The sequence below is a fragment of the Poecilia reticulata genome, chromosome 19 (genome assembly GCF_904066995.2).
Source record: "Poecilia reticulata chromosome 19, P_reticulata-male-v2, whole genome shotgun sequence".
NCBI lineage: Eukaryota > Metazoa > Chordata > Actinopteri > Cyprinodontiformes > Poeciliidae > Poecilia > Poecilia reticulata.
The window spans coordinates 6,723,825-6,738,127 of NC_088848.1; the positions used below are offsets into that span (position 1 = coordinate 6,723,825).

The window sequence follows — 14,303 nt, forward strand, 5'->3', positions numbered from 1 at the left end:
TGACAGTCATGTCTTCATCTTAATCTGAGAAATTCCTGAAAAGATACCTGTAAATTAGTTTAGTCTCACTTTAAGTACTAAGATATTTCCACTAGAAACTAAACCTAAATTAATTGGTAAGATTTAGTATTTTTGCAGTGTCTTCAGCTGCCATATTGACGTCATTCATAGCATCACCTGCCCTGTGTGAATGTCTAGAAATGGTGTGTGTTGTTTTCCACAAACCAAATGCCTTTTTTTCCAACAGAGGTGTGTCTGGGGTCAGATTACAACTATGATACACACACACACACACACACCCCCGCAAACACACACACACCCCTACACACACACACACACACACACACACACACACACCCCTACACGCACACACACACACACACACACACACACACACACACACACACACACACACACACACACACACACACACACACACACACACACACACACACACACACACACCCTTACCAGAGATGCTAGAAAAGAACAGGTTGGGTTGCTTAGATAGAAAGCACAAGACGTCAAACATTTCATGAAGGCTCTATAATTAACTGTAAACTATTGTAGGTTTTTCAGGTTTTGCATCTATGCAAAGTCAACGTGTCGGCGCTTACTGGCATGAAGAGAAACAGGCTTGGACAGGGAGTGTTTTCCTTGATTTTTTACTGTACAGATAAGCAACAAAGACATGAAGCTTGGATAAAAGCTTTCTCAACAGCTTGTGCGGACAGAAAGCAGGAGGCTTGGTTGCGAACAACATGGCAGCGGCTTCGACTCTGTGGGTGGTGTTGATGTGTACGGTCCTCTCTGGCCGAGGTGGGATTAATTACTAATTATATTAATTATATTTACCCTGCTTGTGTGTGTGTGTTCTGTGGCAAACAGGTGAATATAAACTGCTTCAGCTGATTCTTAGTGTCTCTTTATAGTGCGATCCGTTTAAATCCTCAAGAGGTGAATTTTTGCGTTTAAAAGAATTCAAAAAATTGTTTTTCCTGTTCAATTGTACCTGTAAAATGTGAAATTATGACATTTTATATAAAAATGCATTGTAAAATCACATTACCAAGTATTTCTGTTTAGTTTTTAGTGTAAATATCATAGTACACTTGAAGTAAGACAAAACTAACTTGCAAGTAACATTTCAGCAAGAAACAGGAGCTTGTTTTAAGTGAATAATTCATTAATATTGAGGATAAAGTTCTAGTTCAACTGGCAGATTGTTTCATTTATAACAAGACATTTTCCCCATGTTATGAAAAAATACTTGTATGTTAGTTTTGTCTTATTTCATGTGTAATAAGACACTTGCACTAGAAACTAAACCAAAAATACTTGGTAAGACTTTATGTTTTTGCAGTGGTAAGCATTTGTCAGGTTTTTGTTGTGTTTTAATACAAATGAGGATTATATATAAATTGACCAAGGAAGTATAAGCTTAATTTTATCTGTTAAATTCACGGTAGCACAGGCAGGAAACAGCATCATGACAGTACAAATGTTTATTACTGCAAATTGGGTTCTAAAAATAAAACATGACGGAGTTTAGTACAAAGTTCACTGTTCTCAAAGAAAGCGCCAACAACAGCGCCCTCGTGTGGTCATGTTGACACACTGCGATCATCAAGCTGTCATTAATTTTCATTTTCTTTCCCTGCAGGGCTGAAAGCTCAGGGTGAGTGCAGTGACGCTTTCCAACTCTTTAAAGTTGTAAATAATGAAAATTACTCTAGTAATTATTATTATTACTATACTCCTGGATAAATAATTATGATCGGTTTGCTTTGTCAGACTGCGGAGTCGCACCTCTAAACACGAAGATCGTGGGCGGTGATGGCGCGACTGCCGGGTCGTGGCCGTGGCAGGTCAGCATACACCGGACGTCGAGCCACGTCTGTGGAGGGACGCTCATCAACAGCCAGTGGGTTCTGACTGCGGCCCACTGCATCTCGACGTAAGACCCACTCAACATGTCGTCCACTGTGTGTGGAGCATTTATGAGAAAAGGAGAAATACTTTTTTTTCAAAAAAGACCTGAAACACCTGAATATAATCAAGTAATAATCATTCAGACTTAAAGCTCGGAGCTAAAGGAGAAGAAAGCAAATAAAAACAGAAGAGCATAAAGAAGAAATCAGTTGACAAACTTTAGCCTTCAAGTGCCTCTGCTTTAACACACCTAAAAAAATAAAGTATATAACTTGTATTAAAAAAAAAAAAAAAAAATTATATATATATATATATATATATATATATATATATATATATATATATATATATTACATTTTTGTTAAATGTGTCACCATGTTGTGACGGTAATTGAGACAGATGATCTGTAAAAATAACTTCCTCCATCTCTTCCCTAATCTCCTATTCCCGTCTGAAGAAATCCACCGCTTGAAAATCAGCCAATCAGAGCCAGGAGTGCCTTAGCTGTCAATCAACTTTGTGTACGCTCTACTAAATGTGCTAATGGCTAAGAAACAGCTCACCATTCCAGTAAAACTGTTTATCTATCATCTGTGGCTATGCTAACTAGCATTAGCATTCCTGGCTGATTATGGTATCGGGAAGAATCTGCCACAACAATCACTGTTGTGTAGTGATTGACAGCACTAAGACCCGCCTCCTGGCTCTGATTTGTTGTTTCTAGTTGGCGTTTGAAGAAGGCAGACTAGCGTGAATTTTTTTCAAAGACTATCTCTCTTATATTGTACAGTCACAGTTTCAACTGTTTTTTAATAGTTACATATTAGAGCTTTCATCAAATAACTACATTACAGTTCATTTATTTCACACAGACACAATGTAAAACATTTAACTGTTTAAAAGGAGAGATGCTTGGTTCAAGATTATAGCAAAAAATGTTACTTTTCACATGGACATGTTGGTGCTATTAAGCATTGATGTACAGATTATAAATTTTTTGGGAAGACAGTTTAATAATCCCAGTGAGGATCTGACAGAGAATCTATGAAGGAAACTAAAGATTAGGGTGATGGTAAAGAGGCCCTCTAGCCTTAAAGAGTTGGGAGCTTTCTAGCAAAGATAAAATCATCAAAACACCAGTGGAAAAGTTAAAAACGTTTCTGATCCAGCTTTGGTGACTGCAGCTCCCCCAACTGGAGAGAACAGGTAGCGCACCAGAAAAAACAAAACGAAAAGGAAAGAAAGGATCCAGAACGGTCAGGAAATGACAACTTCCTGACAAAGTCATTAGTTCAACAAAAAGTATTTTAAATCTGAATATTCCAGGTGTATGTGTACTTTGAGCTGATCACCTGCCTGCAACATAAAACTAATGCAGATCGAATACTGAATGCAGATAATGCAAAAATACATAGACACATTTTTTTTAGTGTTTCAAAACCCCTTTTCTGATTCTTTAGTAGTTAATATTTACAGTTTTCTGGGAACCTCAACTTTGGATTTTTATTACCTTTAACTAGGTGAAATAATCAGGAGTAAACTGTTTAAATACCCATTATGTCTATAAAAATGTGTAATTATTGAAATAAATACATTTTTCAGTTACATTTTAAAGACTTGAGTCACACTAAACTGTTACTGCAAAAAGTGGCTGACTATTGCGCAATAACAAAATACAAAATCTTACCAAGTATAAGTTTGGTTTAGTTTCTAGTGCAATTATCTTAGCACAGTTTAAATAAGACAAAACTACCTTAAAGGTAACTTTGTAGCAAGATATACTTGTTTTAAGTAAATTATTCCTTAATATTGATAAAAAAAGCAGATAAATTAACTTATAATATGGGAGAAAAGATAAATAATCTGCCAATGAAACAAGTACTTTTTCATCAATATTAAGAAATTATTTACTTAAATCAAGTGCCTATCTTGCTACAAAGTTACTTTTAAGGTAGTGTTGTCTTATTTCAAGTGTGCTAAGATAATTGCAACAGAAACTAGACCAAAAGTACTTGGTAAGATTTTGTGTTTACGTGGAAAACCACAGTTTGTTCAGCAGAAACTCTTTGGAAAATTCAACATGACGACATGAGTACTGGTCAGCAATACTAACTTCAGAGGAGGTAAATGTCTCTGGATACCAGTAACATCTACCTTTAAAAACACTGAGGTGACATTTAAACGAAGCAACAAGACAAATATCTTCCAGGCAGCAGACAAGAGACTTCCTCAGTGGTGAAACACCCGCCTTCAGCTGCGCGTCGTCGGCTGACACGCAGCGCCGGGCCAAATAAGGAACACGTCGAGTTTCCCACAAGTGTTTCTCATTCTGACTGGTCACCAGTGCAGAAAGTCACAAACTGACCAACTTAAGGACAGAAAACCTGCAATGACTGAATAAAACTTCATATTTAATACGGTGGGAGTTTTTTAAATGAATGTTGTTTTAGCGATGGATAAAAGCGGATTGTTGTTTTTTTTATTCTGTGGTGGGTTTTTTTAAGGTGCAGTTTCTTGTCTTTTTGACCTTTTAAGGCAATCAAACACATGAAGGAAGTGTAGGAAGGGGTAGTGATGTGTAAAACAACAACAACAACAAAAAAAAACTCGAAAGTCCCACTGGTTCCTTCAGTTTACCGCAGGTATGGCACCATGTCCCACTCTGCTGGAAATCCACTAACCAGAACTTCTTTACTTTATTTTATTTACCTGTAAAGGAGGAAGTGAAACATTTTGATTCATCATGAGTCTGTTGATGGCTTAAATACAGGAACAATTATTAGTAAGCCGCCTCTTCTCAGAAGGACACGCTATATTGCCGTAAAATCATCACATTAGTTTTGAAACTGTGTAACAGATTAAGGTTTTACTTCCATGAAAAATCAAGAAGCAGTACAAAGAAAGATTCTCCTCTCAGTAAACAATGACTTCACCTTTAAAACAGTGACATTAAAAATGCAGAACATAATTCAAATCAGTTCCAGTCACCAATCTTGTGCAGCTGCTGGCTAAAGGTTTTTCTCGTGGTATGACGTTAAATCAGATTAAACATTTCCTGCTTTCATGCTGACCTGAGCAAATACAAAAAGGTATTTTTTTTTATCATCCCCTTGTTTCAAATGAAGCTAAATATTGTAAAATCACAACTCAATATTGTTCTCAAAGCGACTGCTAAATATTCCCAGTATATCTATTCTCATATCCCAGCATTTTTGACTAAAGTCCTACGGGGTTTAGAGTTCCAGTTGACGGCGTTTCAGCTAAAAACCTAGAGGTTGGAGTCCTTGTCAAATGGCGTTTTGACTAAAGTCCCAGATCGGGTTTGCGTCCCAGATAAGGATCGGGGTGTTTGAAAAGGGGTGCGGGTTTTAATGTTTTTATCTTTTTTAATCTTTTTTTTTTCAAAATCTCTGTCTTTCTTACTGTTTATTCAATGTCACATACTGTTTTCCGCACTATAAGGCGTACCGGATTATAAGGCACACCTTCAATGAGTGGCCTATTTTAAAACCTTTTTCATATATAAGACGCTACAGTAGAGGCTGGAGTTACGTTATGCATCCACTAGATGGAGCTGCACTACACGGCTTGTCAACAAAACAGTCCGACTCCGGTCGGAGAGGAGAGCCTTCCGCGACTGGGTCGGGGCGTGGCCGGACGATGGTCACCCTTCTCCGTTCGCGCACAGCATGTTGGTGGAGAACGTGGTGCTAAATGACCTGCAGACGACCTGATTATAGACGGTCAGTAGGTAGATAGGACAGTCAAACTTTATTAACAAACCAGCGTTCTGACAACTATCCCAGCATGCACCAAGCGCTTCTTCTTCTACGGGGGAAAATGAAGTCGGCGGCTGCTTACCGTAGTTGCTGGACCTGTTGTGGCTCAATATTGGTCCATATATAAGGCTCACCGGATTATAAGGTGCACTGTCGGCTTTTGAGGAAATTTGAGGAAGGTTTTTAGGTGCGCCTTATAGTGCGGAAAATACGGTATGTAAAGCACTTTGAAATGCCTTGCTGCTGAAATGTGCTATACAAATGTGCTGAATGTGCATCATCAGGCATCTTGGCTGCTTTCAGATCAGGAAGAGTTTCTAAGGCAACAAACAGGAAATTCATTCTCTGAACCTTTAAATAATTCACAATGTGAATCACAATAAATTAATTCTGCAGGGAAGAAAGACCCAAAAAATGAATTCAAATTGATATAAAAAAAAACTCAAGACAAGCCATCGCAATGCTCAATGGCAGTTGTTGGTATTACTTTTTTTCTCCAAAGGCCTGGTTCTTTTGAATATTTTGTTTCCCTGAGTAAATAAAATTATTTAACTATAAAAAAAGAAGCAAGAACAGAACAAGTCTACCTCTTTAAGGTAAAGTACACAAACTGTTCGAGGATAATGCCAAGTAATTTGCAACAGATCAAATTATGATGACGACAATTGATTACATTTGAGTTAATTGGAAACACAAATTTAAATTGATTGAAAGGAAAAACACCAAACATGCTGCTTCCCTTATGTGACATTGTGGAAAATTCAAAAGAAATTAGATATACATAGTTAAATACAGGTACAAAATAGCAGTTGACCAAACACTATGTCGTTTTGGGAAGGTGATGTATTCTGTGTCCCAGAGATGGAAATATTTTTGGTTAAATGTGCATCTCGACTCTAGAATAGAAGCAGAAAAACTCATGAAAAACTGGTAAGAAAGTGTTATCTTTTGTTTTATTTTTTGCATCTTCTGCCCTGGTTGTGTAACATATGGTAGCTATGTTGGTCAACAGAGGTGCAGTTGCTCAATCAAGTTCAAACATTGTGCAGCTCCCGACTCATTTCACTTTCTGCATAGCCTGCCTTGCTGCAGGATGGTGACATCTAACTCAGCAAGTCCAAATTCAACACCTGCAGCTTTCTAACCTGCTCTCTACAGAAAACAAGTAACTAGAATGTGTTTTTTCAAACTTCATGTTCAGAGGTTCAAATCTGACGTAAAAAAAATGGTTCAAGGTCTGTTGTGATAAGAAAATCTGTTATTAAAGGGGATCTATTACGCATAATTCACATTTTGCATGTTTTTATACTTTCATTTTTTTTACTGCTTTCTTACTGCTTCTAAAAACACTCAGCCGTGTTTTCGCAATAATGTTAATGTTTTTTGGTGTCTGGTAAATGAGTCGTTTCAAAAATCCCAAGTGCTAAGTCAATGGGGAATGCACTATTACCTAGCAACCCTCACTGGTTAACTAGCAACCAAATCAGAGCTCCAGGATTGTACTGTACAATGGCTGCAAGAAAATACAAAATGTTTTGTTGTTGATTTACACTCCAGAAACCACTTGCTGCATTATTGTTGGCTGTACAGGAGGCTCCACTTCTGCTTTTCATACCTGTATGGTTGTATATTTGTGCATCTGTTTTCTGCTATTTTCACGTGCAAGTGTAAGCGCTGAGTTGGGGGGGGCGTGGCTAGCAGCAACTTATTTGGATTTAAAAAGACAAGAGGACCTAAAGGCTCATTCTGAAAAGAGCTCACAACAGGCAGAGCAAAGTAAAATCTCATTATCTAAGAATGACTTTGTGCAAATAAATGTAACAAACATGTTTTGTATAAATTACAGACCTATCCTAACCTGTTCAAGGAAACACAATAGGTCACCTTTAAATATGCTTGCCACCTTAAATGGCAAGAAATGGTATTTGAGGCTTGCAGAAAGTAATACATGAGATTTGGGTGTTTTTGGGACAGAAAACAGTAAAAAAAGAAAAGAAAAACATCAAATAAATTAGACACATGCCTAATTACAAGACCATTTCTTTTCTTATTGTTTAATTCCTCTAAACGCAGGACCACACCGAATGAGTGGACCCTCTACTTTGGAAGAGAGACCCAGGCTGGCCCCAATGCGAACGAGGTTTCACGGCAGTTGAGCCAGATCATCGTCCATCCAAACTACAACAACTCGCTCTACAACAACGACCTCGCCTTGATGAAACTCAGCAGCTCGGTCTCTTTCACCAACTTCATTAAACCCATCTGCCTCGCCAGCACCCTCAGCCAGTTCTTCAACGCCACTTCATGCTGGATCACCGGCTGGGGAAGACTATTGAGCAATGGTGAGGATCCTGTGTGGAGTTTTGTTTGTCAAATTTAACGTTATTATTTTTTTATTGGATCATCTAATGGTAATTTTCACATTGTGATCCTCAGTGTCCTTGCCAGCGACCTCTAGGCTACAGGAAGTCGAGATTCCTGTCATTGGAAACAATGAGTGCGCCTGTAGCTACACAGCGACAGACGCAACCATCACGGGCAAAATGATGTGCGCCGGGCAAACGAAGAAAGGAGCATGTCAGGTGAATCCCTATAAAGAGTTAAAACGTCTAAAGTCGACGTGATTAACCGAGCTAATACACAATTACAGCCTCAGCTCAAAGATTCAACTCACATTATTTTTATGTCATAAACTAACTAACACAAAGCAACGTGAAGAGAAAGGAAAGTGATACTTAGTTTTGAGGTTTTTTTTTTGCAAATAAAAAGTGTTGCATGCATTCATGTTTCGCCTCAACAGCTGAACCACCAATTAGAGCAGAAAGTCTCAACCAGACAACCACGTCCTTCCGAAACAAATAAAGCTCTGCAGATAAAGCTCACCATGTTTCAGTACAAGGTGACACCAAGTATTTTTGTCTAGTTTGTAGTGAAAATATTTAAATTCACTTGAAATAAAACAAGACTAACTTACATGTAACTTTTCAGCAAGATATTGGAACTTGTTTTAAGTAAATAATTATTTAATATTGATGAAAAAATACTAGTTCCACTGGCAAATTATGTCACTTATAACATTGGGAAAATGTGTTGGTATAAGTGAAATAATCTGCCAGTGGAACTAGAACTGTGTTGCTAGGTAACGGGCTGGGCTCCGCTGGTGTTGCTAGATAACAGTGCCAATGGAACAATTTTTTTTTTTAAAGGGATTATTTACTTAAAACAAGCTGCTACATCTTGCTGAAAAGGTACCTGTAAGTTGGTTTAGTCTCAAGTGTACTAAGATATTTGCAGTAGAAACTAGACAAAATACTTCAGATTTAGTTGTTTTGCAGTGTAATCTGACAAAATATCTAAAAGTTCAATGGTACAAACAGTTTTGCAAGACACCACATTGTTTTTTATTGTTGTGTTACTTAACTGTGTAACTGTGCATTTTGTTGTGCTGTGTTAGGGAGACTCCGGTGGACCTCTGCAATGCAAGCAGGGCTCCAGGTGGATCCAGGCTGGAATCACAAGCTATGGGATACCTTGTGCCACTGCTGGTTTTCCTGAGGTTTACGCTCGAGTGTCGGAGTTTCAGACGTGGATCACAGACACGATCGCTGGCACCACAGCGGACTTCGTGACGTTCAGCTCTAACGGCACCGACGCAGACACCAGCTTTACGTGTCGCAACTCAGGCGATCTTTCCACTCAGTTCTCATTTGCCGTCCTTGTGACTGTGATGCTGCATCCATTCATTACTCAATGAAAGTTTTTTTTTTTTTTTTACAGTTTTGCTACACTTTAAATGGTCTTACAAAATAATTATATTTTAGAATAAATAATGTTGGTCAGAGTTGACTTTGTATAAATAGTTTCAGTGCATTTGTCATAATTTAGTGGTGCCATAAAGACCCAAAAGTCTAATTGAAAAAGGGAGACTGGAAGCCATGAAAAACAAATGGTTGTACTAGTTTTTCCAAAATAATTTATTTATGCTAAATGCAAAAAAACCTTTTCAGAATTTTTTTAAATTCAGAAGTTTACATAAAGTTGGTCAGTATCAGACATAACTGTCTTTTAAACCACCTGTGCAGTGCAAGTGATTGCGTACTTATGTGGCGCCGCACCTCTGCAGGAAGACTGAATGCTGCAAGTCAGTGATGAAGCAAACTGCTGGGTTTCCTTACAGAGAAAGTTTGTCAAACTAATTTGAATTGAACATGATGTTTGGTAACTAGGAACTATTGCAATAACCGCATGATTGAGCTGAAGTGACTTTTTTTTGTAAAATTCCATTGTGAAGTTATTTGAATCTTAATAAAACAATCTAGTAAAATAATGTCCATCCATCCATTTTCTTTACACCCTTGTCCCTTAGTGGGGTTGGGAGGGTTGCTGGTGCCCATCTCCAGCTAACGTTCCGGGTCAGAGGCGGGGTCACCCTGGACAGGTCGCCAGTCTGTCGCAGGGCAACACAGAGACACACAGGACAAACAACCATGCACACACACTCACACCAAGGGGCAATTTGGAGGCCAATTAACCTGACAGTCATGTTTTTGGACTGTGGGAGGAAACCGGAGTACCCAGAGAAAACCCACGCACACACAGGGAGAACATGCAAACTCCATGCAGAAAGACCGGGGCCGGGAATTGAACCCAGAACCTTCCTGCTGCAAGGCAACAGCTCTACCAACTGCGCCACTGTGCAGCCTTAGTAAAATACTATATAATAATCAATATATATTGTACAGTTTTGGCTTGATTACTGCTCTGAATGTTGTTTGTTTCAGCAAATTTCTATTTTTTTGAGTCTCAAAACTCCAATTTATGATTAATCAATTACTAAATTAGTTGACGATTATTTCAGTAATCCATTAATCACAATTAATCCAATTAATCGTTTCAGTCCTATTCATAAATTGCATCTGGTTGCTTTTAAGACTGTTTAACACCAAGATCCCAATCTAAACTGCACTTTTTCCTGCACTAGAAATAAACTTCTGTTATGTCACATTTATAATCCAGGAAAATAAAAAGTCGAGAATTACTAATCAGAAGTGCTTAAAAATGGGGATGAACTTACAAACTTCACATTTATTTATTTTAAATAAATAAATCATTTTTATTAAATCATAAAAATGATTTAATATCAATTAAATCATTTTTATTGTGAAAGAATATGCAACAGAGATGAGGGGAAAACATTTTACAGCATTTTTCACATCTTCAGCAGGCAGAAAGTGCATCTGTGCCTGTTCAGGATTAGAGAGCAAAGCATGACAACTATGGCGCTGTGGCGCAGCTGTCTGTGTGCACGTCCACAAGAGACGGGGGGCTCGTGATTGAAATGACACTCTGGCCTTTTTTAGACCGAGGCCGGACATGACAGAGACGATGTTCAGGCCTAAGATTAAAAAAAGAGAAAGAAAAACAAATAACTGATCTCAAACTCTGCAGATAAAAGTTTCTTCAACAGTTGGGACTTTCATTACTTCTCTGTCTGGTGTTTATTTTTGCATAAATTGTGTTGAATGTGTCACTTATCTATGTGCGTAAGGAGGAAAGAGATAAGGAGTTTGACACTTCATTGTATTACTCATGAGGGCGTGACGTTTTTGGTCATTTCACAGACTTCAGAATCTAAATCTGGTGGTGTCCTCGCCAGGACTGTTTCCTCTGCAGCGGCGAAAAGAAGGAACTTGTGAAATGTCACAGAAATTCGTGTGAAAAGAGAAACTGAACCCAGCAGAACAAAAGTACAAAGGAAAATTTAATCACCCATTAAAAAAGGAGAACAGAGTTCAGTCTGGCATGAAAGAGCAACCAATGTGTGAAGATGACTCAACATGAGAAAACAGGGCAGAATTTAAGTTATTTTTCATGCATGGCGACAAGAAGTCCCAGATACATGAAGCTCTAATATAATGAGAAACTACAGGTAAGTGAAGATCTCGTTACTGTGAATTTAAGAAGTGAAAGAAAAAAAGGGAACAAGAAACAACAGAACAAAACTGTAAAAAAAAAAAGAGCATTCAAATGTTTTCACTGTCTTGTGCTCATTATGTGTCACATAAACACTTGGCTCCCCATCAGGGGTTTGATAAAAATACTAAAGGTCACTGGAGGTCAAGGATTTGAACTACTGTGTTCTGACTGATGGGTGGAGCTGTTTGCCTTCGAGTCAAACAGCTCCACTGTTTACAAAGATAGTTGACAAGTTTTCCAAATCTACAAAAACCATCTATAACCCAATAACTAGAAAGGAAAATTCGGTCTTCAATGTTTTAATAATCTGTAATCTCTCTCAGGTCCTGTATAAACCGAAGACTTTTTTCTTGCTAAAACTGGAGTTTTATGTCTAACAACTAATTTATTTATTAGATAATGGCTCCTTTATGGTTTAAAAATACTACTTTTATTTTTTTTTAGATTTTTCTAGACATTCAGGAGAACCTTGTGTCTTTGCAAGAAGCTGCTAAAAAATAAGGGTTAAACTGCTTTAAAAGAACAAGAGTAGCTGCATTTCCATTGACCATCTGATTCCGGAAATTGGAATTACGAAAATAAATTGGCTCAACAGAAACACACCAACTGAAAAAAAAAGTTTATTCAATAACAATGAGCTGGATTTTCGGCTGTATCAAAATTGCTGTATTTCGTAAATGTGCAGGGGAAAGACATTTTTTTGCATCACACGAGTCGTGTGATCAACAACAGGATGTTACTACTGAGGGAACAACGAAGAAGACGACAGGAAGTGGCAGGAGATGATCTTTTAAATGACAACGCATGAATAAATGACTTCGCTTGAAATTTCAACTGCTTTTCTTTTTTAAGGGTTTTGTTGGCTCTAGTGGCCTTTATTTGAAAGTAGTTTGACAGGAAAATATTGACCCACTTTTGTTTTTGCTGGCATGTATGTGAGAACGTGTAATGTGTGTTTTTATTGAGATACATGTTTTAATTTATTTACTTTATTATGGTGTTCACATGACTTTTACTGTGTGAATTGTATTTAATTGCAGAAGCAGCTTTGTTTACTGTATAATGTCCAAGACAAATTTCCCCTTGGGGGTAATAAAGTATCTGTCTGTCTGTCATGCAAACGAGTGACTAAAACAGAATGAACCTCTGAACTGTAAGATGTCATTTAGTCAGATGTTTGTTGTTCTGCTTTGACTTGTTACTGTGTAACCGGACAGATCAGGAACTGTAATCAGGTAATCAATACATTTATTTATCATCTGAAACTGAATCAGAGTTTTCCTGAGGAGACAGACAGGTACAGACAAGGACTCATTTCGAGGAATCACGATGTTCATCATGATTTAATCTGTTTTTCTTGTGCAATTTCCTGTTTCAGTATTGGGAAGGACATTCCTACTAACAAAAGGGAAAGTCAACCACAGTTACAGTTATAATGTCAGACATGAGCTGATCGCTTTACAGCTCTACATTCCTGCAGCTGAAATAATATATTAATTACATTTATGATTTTATTTCATTACTGTAGGTTTTCTTTAAGCTAACAATGTTTAGAAAAAGCAATCATTTAGATTTATGTGAATTTGCAGCAAGCATCAGATAAAACTGTGGTAGAAGATTAATCTGGAATAATCAGCCTCTCAGACTATTTGAAGTTTTAAAGTAAATATTATTATTGTGCAGAATATTAATGCTTCATAATGTTTCACTCTGCAAATTCAGTCAGAAACAACCAGAGCCAGGAGGAGGGACTTAGCGCTGTCAATCAAGCTCATGCACAACCCATCTCTGCTAAGCTATAGCTGGTTCACTACTACAATGCCTGAAGCTAATGCTAAAGCTAGCTAGCATAGCCACTAATGATTTATTTTCCTGTAACATTAAGTTGTTTCTCCAGCATTATGATATTGACCGGCGTACACAAGGTTGGTTGACAGCGCTAAGTCCCGCCTCCTGGCTCTGATTGGATGTTTTTGACTGGGAGCGGTTCATATTAGTAGCACTGGGAGGAGAGCTCAAATTTTTTAACAGATTATCTTGGATTATACTGTCAGGACACAGTGACAATTTTAAGAAATATAGAAAAACCTTAATTTTTTAAAAGTTACATACTGCAGTTTTAAGTTAATCTCCATTGTGTTTTGCTGTAATGTTCAAACAACTAATTTCCTGCATTACAGATATTTACTACTTGTAAATTAAGTCAGCAGAGAAGTCGCTTTGTTTGGACTGTGGCTCTGCATGAGTCAGTACCGGTCTGTGGCTGTTATGGAAATCAACCGCTGCCATGTTTAGAGGTGACAAAGTGAGGATGACATTCTGCGATGGGCCGCTGTGACTAAAACGGGTTTAGCATTTGTTGCGACTGACGTTTGGTTGCCCAGTGATAACACCTTTTATCTTCTCAGCACCTTTCTTGTCACACATTGCAAAAGCCAATAAGTTTTCTTCCTCTTTCCAAAACACAGATCATTTTATCTGCAGAAATGCAGAAGTTAATCGTGGAACATATCTTTGAGGCTGCTTTTTTTTGCCACTAGTGCAGCTTTTCTCCCTGCTTCAGTTTATCACTGTTATTATGTGACATGCAAAGAGAAGAGAACTACAAACTGGAAG

At 37.8% G+C, this 14,303-nt stretch overlaps 1 protein-coding gene across 2 annotated transcripts; it reads left to right on the plus strand.

Moving 5' to 3' along the window:
• Positions 1 to 568: 568 nt before the first annotated feature.
• LOC103481811 (chymotrypsin-like protease CTRL-1) lies at positions 569 to 10,038 on the plus strand. 2 transcript variants are annotated; one of them, XM_081600753.1, is made up of 6 exons: positions 571 to 819; positions 1,664 to 1,678; positions 1,795 to 1,957; positions 7,785 to 8,053; positions 8,148 to 8,293; positions 9,166 to 10,038. In XM_081600753.1, the coding sequence occupies exons 1-6, from the start codon at positions 762 to 764 to the stop codon at positions 9,463 to 9,465; spliced, it is 951 nt and encodes a 316-aa protein (XP_081456879.1). In that variant the 5' UTR covers positions 571 to 761; the 3' UTR covers positions 9,466 to 10,038. The 2 variants fall into 2 exon arrangements, with proteins under 2 accessions (XP_081456880.1, XP_081456879.1); XM_081600754.1 differs by lacking the exon at positions 1,664 to 1,678 and having other exon boundaries at positions 569 to 819.
• Positions 10,039 to 14,303: the final 4,265 nt, after the last annotated feature.

What these genes read in the sequence shown, in the direction of transcription:
- LOC103481811 (XM_081600753.1), top strand. Translation starts at nt 762, where the DNA reads ATGGCAGCGGCTTCGACTCTGTGGGTGGTGTTGATGTGTACGGTCCTC. An exon ending in GCGGCCCACTGCATCTCGAC is followed by an intron (nt 1,958 to 7,784) that starts GTAAGACCCACT and finishes CTCTAAACGCAG; the next exon opens with GACCACACCGAATGAGTGGA. An exon ending in GGGAAGACTATTGAGCAATG is followed by an intron (nt 8,054 to 8,147) that starts GTGAGGATCCTG and finishes TGTGATCCTCAG; the next exon opens with TGTCCTTGCCAGCGACCTCT.